The 20,240-nt window shown below is 36.8% G+C and overlaps 1 protein-coding gene across 1 annotated transcript in view; it reads right to left on the bottom strand.

The window, feature by feature from the left end:
- LOC107290821 (adhesion G protein-coupled receptor B3-like) overlaps positions 1–19,055 on the bottom strand; it is a 139,273-nt gene extending 120,218 nt beyond the window's left edge. The window contains exons 1-2 of the mRNA XM_015819747.1: positions 18,799–19,055; positions 15,119–15,221 (exon numbers count right to left, since the gene is read on the bottom strand). Of these exons, the coding sequence (XP_015675233.1) occupies positions 15,119–15,221; positions 18,799–18,899 (204 nt within the window). The 5' untranslated portion in view covers positions 18,900–19,055. The remainder of the gene's footprint in view (positions 1–15,118; positions 15,222–18,798) is intronic.
- Positions 19,056–20,240: the final 1,185 nt, after the last annotated feature.

Raw genomic sequence — 20,240 nt, 5'->3', positions numbered from 1 at the left:
CCCCCTCCCTCCCTCCCTCCCTCCCTCCCTCCCTCCCTCCCTCTCTCTCTCTCTCTCTCTCTCTCTCTCTCATATTACTTTCCTGCAACTCTTCAAGAAACTCAGTACGGAATAGAAGGAACTTGGAAGCTATTCCACTGGATCTTCAAACAGTTCCTATATGGTCATTTCAATCAATAGATTACAGAAAATCTAGCATCACCGATGAGCTTCACACTGAGGGAGCTTGGGATTTTTAGTTCCTATTTATCATTCTTTCTATTACATCCCACTAGTCTAGGATAGCACATCATTGTTTATACAGAGGAAGCATGGCTTTGAAAGGAGAAAGGCTCACATCTTCCTTTAAAAAAGGAAGGCGATGGGGATGCTTTCTCTGTCTGATACACAAAAGGTATCAGCGATGGCAGAGTAGACTAATGATGCAATTTCATTTCAGAAAGTGGGTCAGAACCATCCCTGCAGGAAAAGGATAGGTGTGTCCAGTGGTGGGATTCAAATAGGTGAACAACCGGTTCTCTGTGCGGATGCCACTTCCGGAAGTCCGTTCTGGGCCTGGGCAACAAAAAAATTAGCTACTGCTTCTGCCAAACTGGTGCGAACTGGCTGAATCCCACCACTGGGTGTGTCCAGAAAAGGACGACAGAAAAGAGAGGTGGAGGAAGAAAAGAAAACTTTTTGCTGGCTCTGCTTACTGACATCTTTGAAAGGGTCTGCAGGATTCCCCTGTTAAGAGACTGATGTCTCTTGGAGATTATTACGGCTTTGTTAAAAACAAATAGTTTTGATAATACATGACACTGTGTCCAGGGAGGGAGGTGAGACAAGGTAGAGAAGAACACTGGAGAAAGATGCCCTCAGGGTGGATGGGCTCCCAATTGCAGGGGAGAAGGTACCAAGAACAAGATTGGCAGGGCTGCAGTTCTATCTCATGTCGGGAGGCCAGGTGGGAGAGCTTTTGAGGGAGATCCAAGACTTGGCAGCACTAATCCCATTTGTCTCCCTCTGCTAACTTGCTTCCAGGCAAAAAGCATCAAAGAGAAAAAGGATGCCTTTGTTTTTCCAGGTCAAGAGCTATAAACCTCTCTTGTTTCCCTGCCCTCACCAACTCTGACTGGACAGCCTCTTTCTCAGCAAATTGGAAACACATCCCTGCTGCAATTACTATTAGCGCTGGCCATGTGACTTCTTCAATGAGTTAAAAGCATCTTTTTACTGAAAAAGATTCCCCTCCCCTCCCCCCCCCCGTATAGGCAAAACAGATACAATTATATAATATTACCAGTATGTTACTACACTTTCCACAAGGATAAAGCTTCACTGCCTTTTTTTAAAAAATGATTAAAAATATGAGACATCTGATGGGGAAGAGAGCAGGCTGGGGAGAATGTAGAATTCTGTTTATATCCAAAACATCTCATTAAATTTAACTTACTGAAGCTAGCCTTGAAACACAAACTACAACAACAGACAATTTTCTCAGAACCAGATTGCTACCAATTTTCCTGAAAGCAACTGGACACTGTTAACTGGCCACTACTAACTTAAATAATGTCCTAAAACCAGGGGTAGGCAACCTTGGCTCTTTTATGACTCGTGGACTTCAACTCCCAGAATTCCTGAACCAGCCATGCTCAGTTGAAGTCCATGAGTCATAAAAGAACCAAAGTTGCCTACTCCTGTCCTAAACTGACCACATACCATCCTCAGTGGGACACTTCCATTATCAAGTATTTAGAAATAATTTTCAGCTATTGTTCCTATACAAATACAGGCATTAAAATTGCTGCAAGAGATACCACAGTCTCTTTGGAGTCCTGAGTGCCTAGCAATGCAATCCCTGAGAATTCCCGCCATTAATACATAATTGTCAATACAGTATGCCTATACTTGATCCTATGGATATATATTGAGCATAAAACCTCTAGGGAATTAAGTAGAAAGAACTCATCTTTAATACGTAAGATCTGAAATATATAACGGTAGTATGATTCAGGATTCAATCGGTCTGAATATTTAAAAAGGAATCCAAATATTTATTAGAAAAAAGAAATATTATGCCACATATTTAATCTAATTAATGTACCCATTGTATCATTAATCACTTGACAATGACAAGGTCAGCTCTCTAAGAAAATAATCTTATGAAACATAAACCCACACTGATTTTTTGTAAACAGTGAGAGATAGACAGACTTGATTTTTTCATCAGCAATGAAACTCCCTAGACTTTCACAAGGTATGTAGGAGCACACAAGTAAGGGCAGTCAGACAGAAAAGATGAAACTCAATCTTGTAATGATAATTTTTGCATTTTATGATATTCAGAGCTAGTCTTCAGAAACTTTATCATAAACATTTCCAGGACTTGGAAAACTGAATTGCTTTAACATGGTTTGGCACCAGGGTCCCCATTTGAGCATTTATCCAGATTCAGGCAGTCACATAAGAAATGTTAATTGATAAAATGTTAAGCGTTAATGGTTCCTACTTCTTGAAAGGTACTGAATTTGGATCTCAGTGGCTTACCTTTATCATTTGGAACACACTGTCTCTTCAGACATGGAATGCTACAAACCTAAAGACCTTTACAATATTTTTAGTCTTCAGAGTATTCGGGTGCAGATTGCCCGGGGCTGCCTTAATTTATGTAGATAGTTTTTCATTGTTGCATTTTTACTTTTTATTCTATATCAGTGGTGGCGAACCTATGGTATGCGTGCCAGAGGCGGCACTCAGAGCCCACTCTGTGGGCACAAATGCCATCATCCCAGCCCCGCCTCTCCCCACACCCCCGTCCTCACCAGCAGCCCCCCCAGAGGAGAGTCGCTCCCGGGCATGGCCCGCACGGAGCAACACAGCCAAGGACATGGCAGCTGGACAGTGGGGACAAGATTCCGCCCTTGTGCCTTGTCATGCACAGATGATGCTGTGGGGCGTGGGCGGAGGGCCTGGTCACCATGGTGTTGCTGGCTGTCTGGGCAATCTGCTGCGGCGGGCCATGGAGGCGGTGGGTGGCCCTGTGGGGGAGTGGGGTGGGGGCAGAGCGGGGCGGGTTTTGGGCACTTGGTCTCTAAAAGGTTCACCATCACTGTTCTATATCATTGTAAATTGCCTTCAGTCCTTTTACTCTATCAGGGATGACCATGGGAGAAGATGAAAAAACTAAGATGAGAGTTATGTATTTTTTTTGGTGTAGCCCTCACCCTCCCCCCACCTCAAAGGAGCCCCTGCTGATAGGGTCCTTCTGTCCCTCTTCTCAGATGACCAACCCACCTAGCCCAAGCATACTGATACACCTTGTGGGTTTTGTGAGGCTTTGTGTAAAATAATAGTCCTCTCTAGCCAGAAGTGATGAATCAGCAAACTGCTGCTGGATAAGGAATGCAGCCAATTCTGAGCTCCCCCTTGATTAGGATTTTCCCCTCTCTTATGGCAGCAGGGATGCCATCCACAGCCCAGAATGCCACAGCATTTCTCTCTCCCTCAGAACAACACTGACACACTCTCTCCCCCACTCAATCCTTTCTTTCCTGCCTTTTTCCAGTCCCTCCTCCAGAGGTTGCCTCTTCCTTTTCCCCCTCTGAGCAGCTGGGCCCTGTAGTTCTGCTCCCTTGCACTTTGATTCCATTGCCTCTGATGGAGACTACATCTCCCAGAAGCCTCCTCTGCAGTGTCCTCCTCCTCCTCCTCCTCCTCCTCCTCCTCCTCCTCCTCCTTATAGTTCAAAGGGTCAGGTTCCAGCCATAGAGATACATTGCTATTTGTGTCCTATAAGGACTTTCATTGGTAATCAAACTATAGAGAACCAATAGACAAGTTCTACAGTATGCTTTTTTCTTTTTCTTCTATTTTTTTTTAAAAAAACATATCCTGTGCACTCCAATAAATTGACTTTGTTACTACAAAAAATCTTATGTCTATTGAGACAACTTTTGCTTTTAAGAACCTGACCTTTCTATTCATTTTTAGAACCAGTTTGTTGTTGATTTTGGTATTGACCATCAAATATTGACTGTGTGCTTCTGGGTAGCAAAATAAAACTGAACTGATACGATTAAAGCTAGCACAGGTTCTAGGTAGCATCAGTTTTCCATATCTGTCTCACGTCTTCCTTAGTCACTACATCTCCCAAAAGATTTACCAAATAATAACCAGAACTATTTTGCCTTTATTATATGTAGACGCGAAAGACATAATAATGATTGCAACAATCTGATCCCCTCTGAATGTTTTCAGTGACAACACCCAGAATTCTGGACTAACAGGGAAGGAGTATGTGGTAATATTGTTAGAAGAAGATCTCCTTGAAGAATCCTAATAATAGAGTATAATTTGTAAGATCAGAGTTTATGCAGCTTCTCATTTATAGTATCTGTTATTTGAACTGGAATCTAGAAGTACTGGAGAGTGAGGTGGAAGAAAGAATGGGAAGCCAAGAATAATTTTCTTGACTCACTAACAGATTGCTTGAAACTGTTTTAACTGGGCCCTATGATATGTTAACACCCTTCAGTGCTTGGACATGGGGATGATTTTCAGAAGGAAAAAGAAATTAAAAACTGGTATCTGAAAATGCACATCAACAATTTCCATTTTCCAAACGGCAAGTCTGGATGAGATTGAAGTGGCTCAAGCATGACCCTAAATCCAATAAGATAAAGATCTGAAATTCTATACTTTCATTACTGAAACATGGTTTTCAAAGACTTGCTCTGGCTCACAACAGGGGAGGCTTCCATGAAAGCTAATATTGTCTATTGTTTCCTTTCATTTTGAAATTTAGATATGAGCACCAGTTCTTACAAGGATTATTACTATTATTTATTAAATATGTGTGCCACTAAATCATCTAGACCAGGCATGTCTAACCTGTGGCCTGTGGCCACATGTGGCCCTGGACAGCTAGTAATGCAGTCCCACAATATAATAAAAAATGTAAAAAAATAAAGGAAATTTGCTATTTATATATTTTAACTATACTATACATTTTATAGTGGCCCAAGACAATTCTTCTTCCCTCAGTGAAGCCCAAGCAAGCCGAAAGATTAGACCAGGGGTATCAAACTACTGGCCCGCGGGCTGGATGCGTCATCCGGAAGCCGCGCCCACCCCATTGCCAGCAATGGCAAAACTGTCCTGACACGTTGCACAATGTCACGTGATATCACGAGTTTGACATGTCTGAGTTAGACAATCATGATCCAAACTTTGTAGCTCTTACATTTTCACTAAAACATCCTCAGTATGAAAATTAACATGAACACAACAAAACATCCACGGTGAGAAAACTAAACCACACCTGCAAATAACATAATGAAACAATATTATGTGGGTAACAGATCAGAAGCAAAAACAACAATTAAAATGAACAATAAATAAGCAAAATAGTAAATCTTTAGCACAAACGATTAAGCTCAAAAGGGAATCTGGTTTTGTAGCAACATAAGAAGATTAAAAATAAATTCCCCAACCACACAATGAGGAGTGGGTGTGCTAAAAAGCTACAGATTTCCAGGGAGCAAGTGAGAGAGAAAATGGAAACCTTAGCAAGCGGGAGAATGGAACAGAGTAACACGGGTGACTGACTGAAAAGGAGAATGTATTTCATTTCTTTATGATGATATTTTTGATGTCTGCCCTTCACTGGAAAGTTATTACCCAAACCAAATCAAAATATATTACACTCTATTAAAAGCCATGTTATTGTGATACATATACCCAAACACTGATGAAATGGACAGTTAAAATACCATTGTTTGCCACTTAATAATACATACTCTCTAGTCTAGTGGAAGAGTATTTCACAGCTTGAGGTGCTTCCGTTGAGAAGCCACTACTATGGATTTCAGAAGGCTAGATTTCATTTGATGATAGTAAAAGCAAAAACAAATCAATTCATGGTGGAATAATAGAGGACAGTGCACTACAAACTAATTTTAGTGGAGTAACTTGTTACCCCTTTCCAATTTTCAATGTTTGAAACCACATGATTATTAACATGTCTCAAGTGTTTCCAACTATCAGAATATCTTTCTGTGTTAATTCATTGAAGTATATTCAGTTCTAGATAACTACAATATACAAGGAATACTTCATACTCTAGAGAAAAAGCTGAACAAAAACTGTTTCTAAAAGAAGGCATAGAAGTTATTAGGGGGACTCTCTTGCTCCTCTTCACTTGCATTTGACAGCCAAGATTAAATCCTATCGTTTGTTTGCAGGTGAAGACCAATACTCAGGAAGAAATGTAATTTTCCCTCCAAGCTCATTTTAATTCGGCTACTATATATTCTGAAATTCCTATGAACGTTTGGCAGAATAGACTGACAACCACTTTCCCCTTATTTGTAGAACTCCACATTTCATCCCACGTATTAGAACACCAGGATTTTCAAATTAAAAAATATTTAGTTAAGGAATAAGACAAGGATAGGAGAGTCTGTGATAAACTAGAACTTCAAAAAAGCTGTGGCATTGGTCAGCTGCTAGGAGGTATAGGGCTTTGTGGTTTAGCAACAGCTGAAGGCCCACAAATTCTCTATTAGGGCTAAACAAAGCTTTGAAGGCATGCTTTGTTTCATTCTGATCCATTTTGCTTGGGAAAGCAACAACACTGGAAAAGGTAGTACAAAAACTGAAGCCTCTTTCAATAACTGGAGGTGCTAGAAGAGGCCCCAAAATGTGATGAACAGGAGCCACCATGTAACACATCATGTCAAAACAAAGCATTGCTGCCTAGCACAGGCCTATTTTCCATAAACTATTTTTCATTACTTACACAAAATTCAAAAGATCTAACACCCATCCAACTATGCCACAAAAGTAAGAGACTACTGGTCTGTATGATTCTTGCTCTAGGTCTGGACATGTTGGTAAAGAAAAAATTTATATGTGACCTTAAATAGAGTATCAACCAAAGGGTAATATCAGTCAAGGCATGATATACTTGTTCTAGAAACAAAAGTATAACTAGAAGCCAGCATGGGTTTGTTAAAAACAGATCATGCCAAACCAATCTTATTTCATTCTTTGATCAGATGACTAAATTGGTCGACCAGCAGAATGCTGTGGACATGGTATACTTGGACTTCAGCAAGGCATTCAACAAAGTAGACGACAACCTACTTCTTGGAAAGCTTAAAAATGTAGGATAGACAGCAACACCATCAGATCGCTTTTTAACTGACTGACAAACCCCGCACTCATCTACATAGAGGGAAGTAAGCAGTGGGGTACCAGAGGTTCTGTCCTAAGCCCATTACTCTTCAACATCTTCATAAATGACCTAGATGAGGGAATAGAAGGGGAATTTATCAAATTTGCAAATAAGACTAAGCTGGCAGGAATAGCCAACACCCTAGAGCAGGGGTAGGCAACCTTGGCTCTTTTATGACTGGTGGACTTCAACTCCCAGAATTCCTAAGCCAGCTGTGCCCTAGATGATAGGCTCAAGATCTTGATAGACTTGAATACTGGTCCCTATCTAACAAAATGAAATTCAACGTAGAGAAAAGTAAAGTCTTACACTTAGGCAAGAAAAACCAAAACTACAGATATAGATTGGGTGAAACCAGGCTAAATAGCAGCAACTGTGAGAAGGATCTTGGAGTCTTAGTGGACAATCAATTAAATATGAGCCAACAGTGTGCGGCGGCAGCCAAAAAAGCCAATCCAATCCTAAGTTTCATTAACAGAGGGATTCAATCAAGATCACGTGAGGTACTAATACCACTCCATAAAGCCTTAGTAGGACCACACCTAGAATACTGCAACCAATTTTGGTCTCCACACTATAAAAAAGATGTTGAGACTCTATAAAAAATGCAGAGAAGAGCAACAAAGATGATTAGGGGACTGGAGGCTAAAACATATGAAGAATGGTTACAGGAACTGGGCATGGCTATTCTAGTGAAGAGAAGGAACAGGAGAGACATGATAGCAGTGTTCCAATATTTGAGCATCTGTCACAAAGAGGAGGGGCTCAACTTATTTTCCAAAGCACCTGAAAGCCAGACAAGGAATAACGGCTAGAAACTGATCAAGGAGAGATTCAACCTGGAAATAAGGAGAAATTTCCTGACAGTGAGAACAATCAACCTATGGAACAGACTGCCTTCAGATGTTGTTGGTGCTTCATCACTGGAAGCTTTCAAGAAAAGGCTGGACTGCCATTTGTCAAAAATATGTAGGGACTCCTGCTTGGGCAGGGGGTTGGATTAGAAAACCCACAAGGTCCCTTCCAACTATTCTATTCTATTCTATTCTATTCTATTCTATTCTATTCTATTCTATTCTATTCTATTCTATTCTATTCTATTCTACATATATGTTTACCTACATTCTCTAAGATGGGGAAGAGGAATCATCTAATCATACTCTAGTTCTCACTGGTTAGAAACACAAAGCTAATTAATATGAAAAATATGAAGTGTTAGTAGGCTGATCAACTAAATTCCATGAAGAGTTATACTGATACAAGTCCTAACTCAGTATCAAGTCACAAGCTTTGCAGACAGATAATTCCGGTTCAACCCTAGAACTCTTAAGCTAGAATTGGGAAAGACCTCAAAAAGAAAATCTGGAGAACCACTGCTAGTTAATATAGATAATACAGTACTGAAACAAATGAGCCAACAATCTGACAAGGTAAGGTAATTTTGTTATTCTGGATGTTTCCATGACAGAGTTAGGTACAGGAAGTTGCGATTAGGAGTTGGTATCTTAAATTAATCCGATCAGACATGGATCATTCTATAATATATGTTCTGTATCCTCCATTGATAAGCATTAGCACAGGGGTCTTCAAACTTGATGCTTTTATGACTTGTGGACTTCAACTCCCAGAATTCCTCAGCCAGCGCGCCTGGTTGAAGAATTCTGGGAGTTGAAGTATACAAGTCATAAAAGGGTCAAGTTTGAAGACCCCTGCATTAGCATTTTAGAAATAATTATTTGGGGATCTTGTTTTAGCCTTCTGACTTTAACAACCTCTGTAAGAATCAACTGGATGGCCTATTTAGCACTTAGTTTCTGAATCTCTTCTCCTTCAGCAGTCTTAATTAGAGTACTACAAAAGTCTCATTATTTAGAGACGTCAACAATATTCTCCATGTATTGTGACAAAGTAGGATTGTATCTCAAAGGGTAATGTGTCACACAAACTCTACTTAACATAAAGAACATACCAACTGACTAAAACTAAGAAATAAGGAAAGATCCTTAGCTAGCTTCTACCTTGATGCCTTTTTGCCATTACTTTAAATAATCTTCTTGCCCTTCCAGAATAACTCAGAAATTATGTTTGCTCACTTTGGATTTTTTGTGTGTGTTTAAAATAAAATCATGATTTGATGTACAGTATCTCCTCTACCCGCCCATCCACCACCAAACACTGATGCCAATCAGTGACTTGAAGAGGGAAAGGGATGCTCATAATATAGTATGCTAAAAATAGAGTACAATCTAATGGTTTCAAGCTGCAAGTAAGAAAATGCAAAATCTAAAATCCAATTCTTTGTAGCACAGTAGGAGACAGCAAGCCAATTTGGAAACAGTTATGTGGCTTTTAAATTTTTTTAACCTCTTTTTTTTTTAACAAATATCAGATGCAGCTTCCAATGTAGTATGTGGAACTGCTCAAAAGCAGAGAAGACATAAATAGGGAGATGGGGCTTTAGTGAAAATATCATACGCTTATGGCCTGCATATGTTTGCAGCATTGAGCAATAGGTTTGGGCAAAAGAGAGATAAATCACTGTCAGCCCCAATGCCATCCAGAATTGCTCAGCCAACATAGATTTAGGTTGCCACGTGTCGGTTGCAACCTAAATTTACTTTAATGGATGTAAACCAATTCAGTTCTGTCATAAGATATTCCTGTGTTTAACATTGAATATTAGATTTGGCCTTTTGCTAAAGATTTTCTGTAAATGAAAATACCAGGCAGCACCATGCCAACATATGTTTCACAGGTGTTGTGCAAAGGCCACCTGTTTATGGAAGGAGGGGATTTCCCCATGCATTTGTGAAACTACATACTGTTAGTCTTTTATTGCACTTACTTTTGTAGGTTTAGTCCCTGGATAATTTGCCTGAGTCCAGGAAATTTTTCAGAAGCTACAAATATTTCAAACTCCTAAAATTTGCAAGGCAGTCTTAGAGAGCAATTTCTGGATTCCAAAAATATCTGAGGATGAAATTATATTTTCTCTAGGGACACTTCTGAAGATATAATGGTGTTACCTTAATATGCTCTGAGGTTTAATAAATAAACAAATGAAAGTGTGTCTTCCATGGGTAAACATTGCTTGTTCCTACCCTTTTCAAGGATAGTTTAGCTTTGAAGAAATCAGAAGTATTCTCCAAAAGTCTGATACATATTCAAGCAAAGGCTTCTTCAGTGATATAAAAAAAACATTCCAATCTATTTTTCATAATTCAGTTAGGGAAAAGTGCAGTCCCTTTAAGTCCTTGAAATTTTATGATACATAATCATAAAGCCCATTAATGAGAAATAATGGTTAATTCTACTCTCACCTTTTCCACTATAAAAGTACGGAGTATACCCTATAGTCTTTCTATGTTAACTGCTTCCTCAGAATAAAATTTTAATCTACAAATTCCTCTTACCTATTGATTAGTGAACTTAACTTTAAAACATTTTTTTAAAAAAATATCCTGATTCATAGATTAAGTATTCAGTGTTGGCTAGAGAGTATATAAATTAGTTGCTATAATGAATTGTAATGCCCACTGGGATGGGCAGTTCTGTGTTCTGCTAGTTCACCTCTTTTCTCTGTGGTCAATCGATGTGATGGTGATTGGCAGAGAGAGATCCCACCCTTGGTTCCATACAGTGTGGAGTGTTGCAGGGATCTGCACCTATTCAACATCTACATGAGGGGCTGGGTGAGCTCATCCATCACTATGGGACGAGAGAGTCATTGGTATACTGATAGTACCCAGTTACATATCTTTGCTCCTGGTGGATTAAGTGATGCTGTGAACATCTGTGCCTGGAAGCTACAAGGGTCTGGATGAATAGCAATAGCACTTAGACTTATATATCGCCCCATGGTTCTTTACAGCACTCTCTGAGCAGTTTATAAATGTCAGCATATTGCCCTCAATAATCTGGATCCTCATTTTACCAATCTTGGAAGGATGGAAGATCTGAGTCAATCTTGGGCCGGTCAGGATCGAACTCCTGGCTGTGGGCAGTGTTAGCCTGCAATATTGAATTCTAACCACTGTGCCACTACGGTTAAGCCTTGTTGAAAAACAATAGCCTTCATCTGAAGCCTGGCAAGAATGAATGGCTTTAAATTTTGGAGTCTACCGGATCCAGGACTATGCCATTTTTGGTCACAGAGGGGGATGCACTACCACAAACAGACCTCATGCACAGACTGGGAATCCTGCTAGACTCATAACATAAAGAACAGCGGCAGTCACAGTTAGGAGGACATTACTACAGCTTTGTATTGTGTGCCCATTGTCCTTGTTCCTAGATCAAGGGTCACTGCTGACAGTCACTCATGCCCTAATCACCTGATTGGACTATTGTAATAGGGTTTACATGGGACTTCTCTTGAAGAGTATCCCAAAATTTCAGCTGGACAAAATGCAGTGCAGTGGGCAGTTATGTGTGTGCCTTGTAGAACAAACATTACACCTCTACTCTGTAAGCTGCATTTGTTACCAACCTGTTTCTGGAATCAGTTCAAGGTGTTTTTAACCTTTAAAGCCCTACAGGGCCTGGAGCTGGGTTATTTGAAAGACTGTCTTCAGTTACATCTACCTTTCTCGCCATATGTACGCATGCTATGGTCCTGTCAGCTAGGGAATTACATTTGGCGGGTCTCAGATGATGGCCTTTATTGCCATGATACTTTATGGAACATCTCCACTTCCCCCCCCCTCCTCAAGTGAGGCTAGCTCCATCTATGTTGATTTTCCAAAAGTCTCTCAAAACCTGCTTGTGCCATCAGACCTGAAAACCTCAGGGGACTGGTGAGATACTGAGGTGGCTCCATTGTTATTAACATCTGCTCTTAGCCTAATATCTGTTCTCTCTTAGCATTGAGTTTTTTTAAAGTTTTTAAAACGTTTATAAGAGTAATAATAATTATTTTTATACAGTACATAAGTATTTTATCCTTGTCACTTGTTTTTGAGATGGGCAGCTATATAAATTTGATGAATAAATGAATGCAATGAAATGAAATGAAGATAAGAAACACCTTGAAACAATAAACCAATATTCAAATTCAGCCAGGTTTGAAATGTAGCTCTTGACATGCTACACAAAGCCTGGTATGGCCTCTGAGCCACTAAAAGTTGCATAATCCTGTTCTAAGAGAAGATGCTCTTAAACAAGGACATCATTCTTCTTGAATAGGAAAAACAGAACAAGTTGTCTCTTTCCAATACTGCTGTTAAAAGAGACAAAGGGAAAATGTGCAACTTTTCTATTCACTTACGAATAAAAATACAAAGTCACTTAAATTGTAATACTAAATAAGGATTTGATTAGTGTAATGGTACCCTCAACTTAGATATATTTCTTTTGCAGAAACCTTAGGAATCAACCCAATTCCAGACCTAAATATTCTGAAGTGCTTAGTCAAATAAACCATGTAGGAGAACTATGAGTGTATATCTAGTTTCAGTTCTGCATTTTGAGCTGTTATACACAAACTTATTTTCAATAGATGGAGTGGTAACCTCTCCCAAAGTTAAACACACGGCTGAATTATGGTTACATGTGTAAAATTAGTAAGATTGCAGAAAGCATGAAGTTAAGCCTGGTATAAGAGTACATGAGCTCAGAATTAAACACCACTGATTTAAATTGCATTTTGCTACTAATTAATAAATTAATAAAGACACATGTTAGATAGAATATCTTATTCTACCCTTCAGCCATAAAAATACTTTCTTAGCAAATTATAAGAGAGTGTACAGATCAAGAAGTTGAGGGGAGAGGAGGAGAGAGGAGAGGAGAGGAGGGGAGAGGATTTATAGGGTTGTACCTTTATGTTGGTTTCATTGCTAAGCTTGTAGTGAGTGAATGGGAAAGAAAAGGGGCGAAGGAAATCCACCAAGTATTTAAAATACTTTCTAAAAAGAAATACATTTGACATAACAGTATCCTCCCTCACCCAGCTCTTTATTCAGTGACTTTCACACAGGCATGGGTATTTTTTCCTGCAAGATAATATCCAATACAGTATTCACCTTTGCTTTGAAGCAACATTATATTCATAGCAAAGTGACTGTTTAGCATGTATATAAAATTGAGCCTGTAGATGAATTAAGGTGGCACCCTTCTGAAGACCTGATTTATGCATTCATATTTCAGAATTCATGTAGATTAACTGATTTAGGCAAACAGTGAAAGTGAACACACTTTTCAGGGACTTCCATAAAATGACACAGTTTGGGGACATCCTTCTTTCACAAAGATTATTGCTGGACAGCTGCTTAACTTTCTTCCTTCTACCTTGCTCTGTTATTTGCATATAGTTCTTCATGTGCTAATTTAATTAAGAAGCCTATCCTTTGAGATACTGCAATATTAAGGATTGGACTAGTCCAGGCAGAATAATAAACTTTAATTCTACGCTACCCACCAATGCATTATCAAAACACTATAGGTTTGTGAAAGAATTTGATTTTCTTTCCTTGAACAATGTGATAAGCCAATGGTGAAATTACCATTGATTATAATAAATTGGGACAGCATCTCATCTGCATATCAACTTGAAAGATATAATGAGATTCATGAAGGTAAATGTTACAAAGAAATACCTAAAATTGTTAATTATTTTGAGAGAAAGAGAGATTGGGATCAACAGTGCAGCTAATGTCAAAAAATTTATCTTAGCTCCTCAGCTTTACTTGGAGTGACAGTACAATCCTAAACATTTGCTATGGTTCATGCACTGCAGAACAGGATCTGTGCAACTTGCTTGCTCTAATGATAAGCCCCTCCAATTATGTCTTTGACAATGCAACAGCTCTTAGGAACAGAGTATAAATCACCCTCATTCTTTTTATACACCTAATCTTTAGCTAAGTAGTTTCTCAACAGCTGGAAATAGTAACATGATCAGTAAATCACAGAATTGACAATTGGAAAGTCATAGATTACAGGGTTCACATACTATTTCACATACATGAAATCTTAATTTCCTTAAATCTTTTAAACTTTAAAATTAAAGGAATTAGAAAAAACACAGTTCTTGAGATTATATTTGTGATAAACTCTGAATTTACACAAATTGTTCATTTCACACCTGTACAAATTACTGTGGTTGAATCAGACTACTTAGAACATCTCATACAACATTAATCTTAGTCTGATCCATGAGCTAATAGAAAAATAGTTGAAACTAAGCATATGCTTATGTATGAAATTTATGTATTAAAGTAAAAGTTATTAAAGTCAGTAAAACTATTGTGCATTGACTTTAGAATTAGAACACGAGTGTTGCCAATGGATTTGCCTGTGCTTCAGTCAAGAAAACTAAATTTATGTTTGAGAATCATATCTCATTAAACATTAAATAAAAGTGGTTTTTTTGCTACAACTAAGTACACACCATTGAGACAAAAGGAAAGAAACTGAACAATACAGGTAAAGAACATACCAACAATTCATTTTATGACAGTTAATCTAGTTTTGCTTTAACATTCATCAGATGTATATGTATACTCAAATGTTACTTTCTAAGAATTTATCTGTCTTTATTGAATGTCAGTGTATTAACAAAAGACAAAAAACATTGTAACACTATTCATTATAGTTACCATAATGAGGTAGAATATATGATTTTGATGCATCATATTACAGCTTTGAAATCTACATATGTTTGCTATTGAAAACACCAATTATCCAGAAGGAATTATAGGAAATGGAGGTTTGGAAAGGAAAAAAAAATTCAACAAAACATGTTGAATCTTTTTTCTACTTCCTAATATTTCATCAGATAGCTATCAATTTCTGCAAAGGGTCTTTTTTTTTTGGGTTGTTGTTGCCAAAACTGAAAAGAACCCAGCTGTACAAAAACAGATTGCAAGCAATTAAAATATAAAGGCAGTTTAGTCATACCTTATTATGTGTCTGTGTTTGTCCAACCAATATGAGAATATTTGATGATATAATAGATAGGCAGAAATTAATTAGAATTATGGACCTCTCAGATCTGATGTACCTGTTCAAGGAAACACACATACACACAAAAGATTTTTAAAAAATGCATTCCATAATTCAGTAAATTCTTATTAAAACAAATAATTAATACTGATAATTTTTATGTATTTAATAACAATCTTAAAGCATAAGTAGTTTAAAATTAACTTTTTAAATGAAAAGTTAAATGAGTATTTAAACTTCTTTTATTTGGAATTGTACAGGCTAATAGTAATTAATATCAGAATTGGGAACAAAGAAACAAACAATATTTCAATAGCAATAAGAAATTAGACACAAATATGGTAGATTTTGAAGTTTGCAATCTCGAATTGTTTCGATACTGAAATTAGTAGATATTCTACCATCCACTTCAAAAGGATGCAGCTGTTTGAGTGGTTGCAGTCCACTGGGGAATTATTTTTACAGATGCCATAGAGAAATGACTATGAATTGAATTAAGTATGTATGATAAATCTATTCATGTCCTTCCTGTTCTCATGAGACCTACAGTGGACATTACTGGAGGATTATGCCCACAGATGCGGTAGGAATATTTGAGTGGATGTTCATATGATTAACAAAGCTAAATTGATGGTTATATAGAAATGGATTATTCAGATTCAAAATGGAACATTGTTTGGCTAGATTTGTTTCACTAATTAAAGTACTGCTTAATTATGTTTTACAAAGTATACATACAGACATTAGAAGAGATAATTCATTCCACTGCTGAAGAGTAAATCTTGCACAAACTTAATTTTAGTAAATTAATAACAACTCATTTACTTGATGGACAATCATGGCTTTGCCATTCAGTTTAAGACAAAGTTCATAATATTTTGTACATGTTTGTAAATATATTGTATTTACATCCCCTCTGATAATTAGAGTAATATATTTAGAAATATTTATGAAATTTGGAATAAATGTTATAATTGGCTAGAACAGAGAAAGAAAAAGATATAATTATTGATGTATATAAAATGTAAATAAGATGTAAAGAACATTTAAAATGTAAAGCACTGTTCTGTTAGAAGAAAAGATTTATGTTTATGTAGTTTTGGTGTATGGTGTATGGTGAAGAAAAAAAAAAGAAATAGTTTCACAAACTCCATGTTCTACTATAGCTACATGCCTCATGACAAACTGTTTGAGGATAATGGACACTCAAAGTTATATTGGGAAGAACGGGAAAGTTTGCACTAGCAAACTTCCATTCGTGTATATTTTGATCTAAGATATTTGCTCCTAAAATGGTGAGATTCACAGAGAGTTAGTAGAAAGTTTAGCATTACTAAACAATTTAAACTTCTCCGAAATGTTATACCTTATAAAATATATTTAGCATGTAAAGATATAATTTATTTTCTTAAATCAGTAAAATGTATTTTTAACTACCTGATATTGTTGGATGTTGGATATTGTGGTTTATGTATATATTTGTCCAAATTATGCAAATCCTGTATGAAACTTGATTGATGAAAGACCTCATTTTTATGTTGAAAAAAATATTTTGGATTATACCAAACCAAGTATATTCTAAAGCTGCTACATTTTTTAAAAAAAAAATCAAGAAATTATACTACGATTTGATTTGCTCAATCAAAACCTCAGATTTACAAGGGGTTGTTTTTTTTTAATACGAATCATTCCCAAAAAGGAATTTTGCTACATGGTTACTGAAGAGAACATAATGAGTAATTTTACAGAAGTATGAAATCCAATCAATTTATTACAGACATGATGGGTTTCCTCTGTATCTTAAAGGGACCTGGACAATGCTTTTTCAAGTGAACAAACAAGGTCCCCTGTTTTTTTCCCCCCTCTGGACAGTTATTTTGCTCCATTGATTTTATTTTATTTTATTTGTTTGTTCAATTTCTATAACCATCCACCTCATTAAATGAGTCTGGGTGGAAACTAATCAAGGAGAGAAGCAATCTAGAACTAAGGAGAAACTTCCTGACAGTGAGAACAATTAACCAGTGGAACAACCTGCCTCCAGAAGCTGTGAATGCCCCAACACTGGAAGTTTTTAAGAAGAGACTGGACAGCCATTTGTCCGAAGTGGTATAGGGTTTCCTGCCTGAGCAGGGGGTTGGACTAGATGACCTTCAAGGTCCCTTCCAACTTTACTATTATTATTATTATTAATATTAATATTAATATTAATATTAATATTAATATTAATATTAATATTAATATTAATATTATTATTATTATTATTATTATTATTATTATTATTATTATTATTATTATTATTATTATTATTACTTTATCCCACTTTCCTCCCTGTGGTGACTACTGATATACTCCTACTCCTAGTTTCACGTTACTTTCATTTTAATGGAAGATATAGTCATTAACACATCATACAGTATTTATAATTCAACTTTATAGCCACTTGGGCCATAAGTAGTGTAAAAGTCCACAGAGGCCATCCCCGTTGCCCCTGGCCATGACTTCTAAACAATAAGGCACAGGGGGAATGGTGCTTTACCCTTATAGTTTACACAAGCCAAAACTATTATGCTTACTATGTGCAACTTCAGATAGCATTGTATTTTAGTGTGTTCACCTACACGTTTTAATATATGTAGATGTATTCATTTATTTACTTCCTCAGTGTCATGCATGAATATATATTAGTGATTAATAATAAACTAGATCTGAAGTGTTCTGTTTCTTCTGAATCAATTGGATGAAACATCTACTTATTCAGATATCATGGGAAAGAATAATCTGTAAGCATGCTGTAATTCGGTATCATTTTTCCATTCAGTGGTTACTTCATTTTTTTTTTTTTGCTTTTAAATTGCAAAAGGTCATTCCTTCAAATTGGGTTTTTTCCCTTGCTTCCACTGTGAATGTGATCTAAGGGGTAGCACATACAATCAGTTTAATCTCAGGTGATAATTGAGAATGCATTCAGTTAGTGAAAATCTATACACACACACACACAAATCTTCAATCCACAATTGCTATTGATATGTGGAAATCACTATGGGGTGTCTCAGATTGTGTGAAGCATTCTTTGTGCTTGTGTATTCATGGGTGCATTCACAGAGCACTGTATTAAGAAATCTGAATATATGCAGTGGTTCAAAGATAGAACTTACTGAGGGCCTGTTATGCAATAAGCAATATTGTGCCACTGAATCAACAGGAACTAGGATTACATGAGTAGAAATGCTGAAGTACTAGGAATACTTTTCACTCAATTGTTTTGTTTACCATAATGAAGGATAGTCTCAGATTAGAGCCTCAGGGCTTCTCAATGAAGGGGATAGAAGTATACACATATATCTTCATAGAAGTGAAAGGGAAATTCTTTGAATATAATGGAAATTTAAATGTGCATTGCAGGTTCAGCACTCACAAAGATTTTTTGGTCAGAACTGATGTCCTTAATGCCATTAAAGAAAAAAGTAGATATTTAATCATGAGTAGGACAACCTTAACAACAAAACGTAACATTTTAAACAGATTACAATATCTAATTAGCAACCCTTATAGAAGAAACACATATTTTTCTTTTATTTAGAGCAGAAAAAGCTTCTTTAGTGGTTTTACAAAGCCACTTATCAATTACATACCTCCATAGTGCTGCATAGACAACTGCTAGTGTGATCAAAGCCAAGCATGAAAGGCCACTGCCTACTATTAGGGTTACTGAGGGAGCACCAGATGACTCCATGATCTGTGGATCATAACAAATATCTATCAGAGGAAATCATATTCTAATAACTACAGCAAAAAAAGATGTTGCAAAATCTAATTGGTACATAGTGATTTCATGTCAATGGTATTACCAGTAAGCAGCCATTCCTCCCTACTTTAGCCTCTATTTGAGACTGTAATGCTTTTAAGCCCCTGGGATCTCAGAATATTAAGTTAACGCCTACTGTATTGGCCTTGAATAAGGATCAAGGCCAATTTCACTCACCAAACAAAGAAATAGTTTTGTTTCTTTCCAAGAAGGTTAGTTCCATGGGAGGCCAGGATATTTATTGCCATTACAGATTCTTAGCTTTAAGAAAACAGCAACACATTTTGGAATTACATCTTCCCTTGATAGCCCAAGTAATGAGCTGAAGAAATAATTTGGCTTATTTTGACAAATTAAATGCTATCCAGTTCCTTATCCAATGCTTATGACTAAACTTTTTGACAGTACAATAACTTTGCCTTAAAGTCATACAGTTTTTTTTTCTTGTGGCTTTAAATGGATAAGAGAAACACCAATGGAAAAATTCACAAAAAATGAATAGAGTAATTGAAAAATCTGGACCTCTAAAACAAACAGACAAAAAATTCTCATGTTTAATATTTTCACGGTTGGAGAATAAATGACCTTGAGGAAGAAAAGTCTTTTTTAATGCAACCAAATATACCTCACACATATCCGCACTTCCACCTCTTTTATCAGTTTTTTTAATTGCAAAATTTATATGTTGTTGGCTAATTAAACAATTAAACCAAGAAGTTTTCAGAGATACCCTGCTTGATTTAGCAATATGCTGCTGAAAAGCCTAAAAGCTCCAGTGTAAATTACATTTTATCTAGATATGATGTGTCATCTAGGCAATATAAAACATATTGTTTAAAATGGATTTTGAGTTTATTTCAGTCAAGACACTTCTAGGTTACAGGTAAGATGATTGCTGACTGTACACTTAACACTGTTTCCCTTAGGTTGCCCAGATACTTTGAAATCTATTTTAACAGGCAGGGCTTTTTTTTAATAAAGAAATATTCATAGTTATTTTTTGTTATTTTACATTTTTGTTGCTTTATGCATATAGAATTGTCTCTCATAAATGTCAGCAAATAATATATATTCCCTGTACTGAAAATGCACAACTGCAATCTCTTTAACAAGAGTGGCTAGGTTCCTTATTCTGCTGGCACTGATGATTAGAAATAGCTCGCCCATTCCTATTTTATTAATTTATTCTTAAATGTAGTCTATTACAGTTGCTAAGTTTCCACAAATAGGATCTGCTCCACATCTGAAATTGACCGTAGTTGTTTATGT

Source organism: Protobothrops mucrosquamatus, unplaced genomic scaffold, assembly GCF_001527695.2.
Source record: "Protobothrops mucrosquamatus isolate PMUCROS unplaced genomic scaffold, P.Mucros_1.0 scaffold973, whole genome shotgun sequence".
NCBI lineage: Eukaryota > Metazoa > Chordata > Lepidosauria > Squamata > Viperidae > Protobothrops > Protobothrops mucrosquamatus.
Note: the sequence above shows the minus strand (reverse complement) of the source record. Positions and strands in the feature narration are given on the sequence as shown.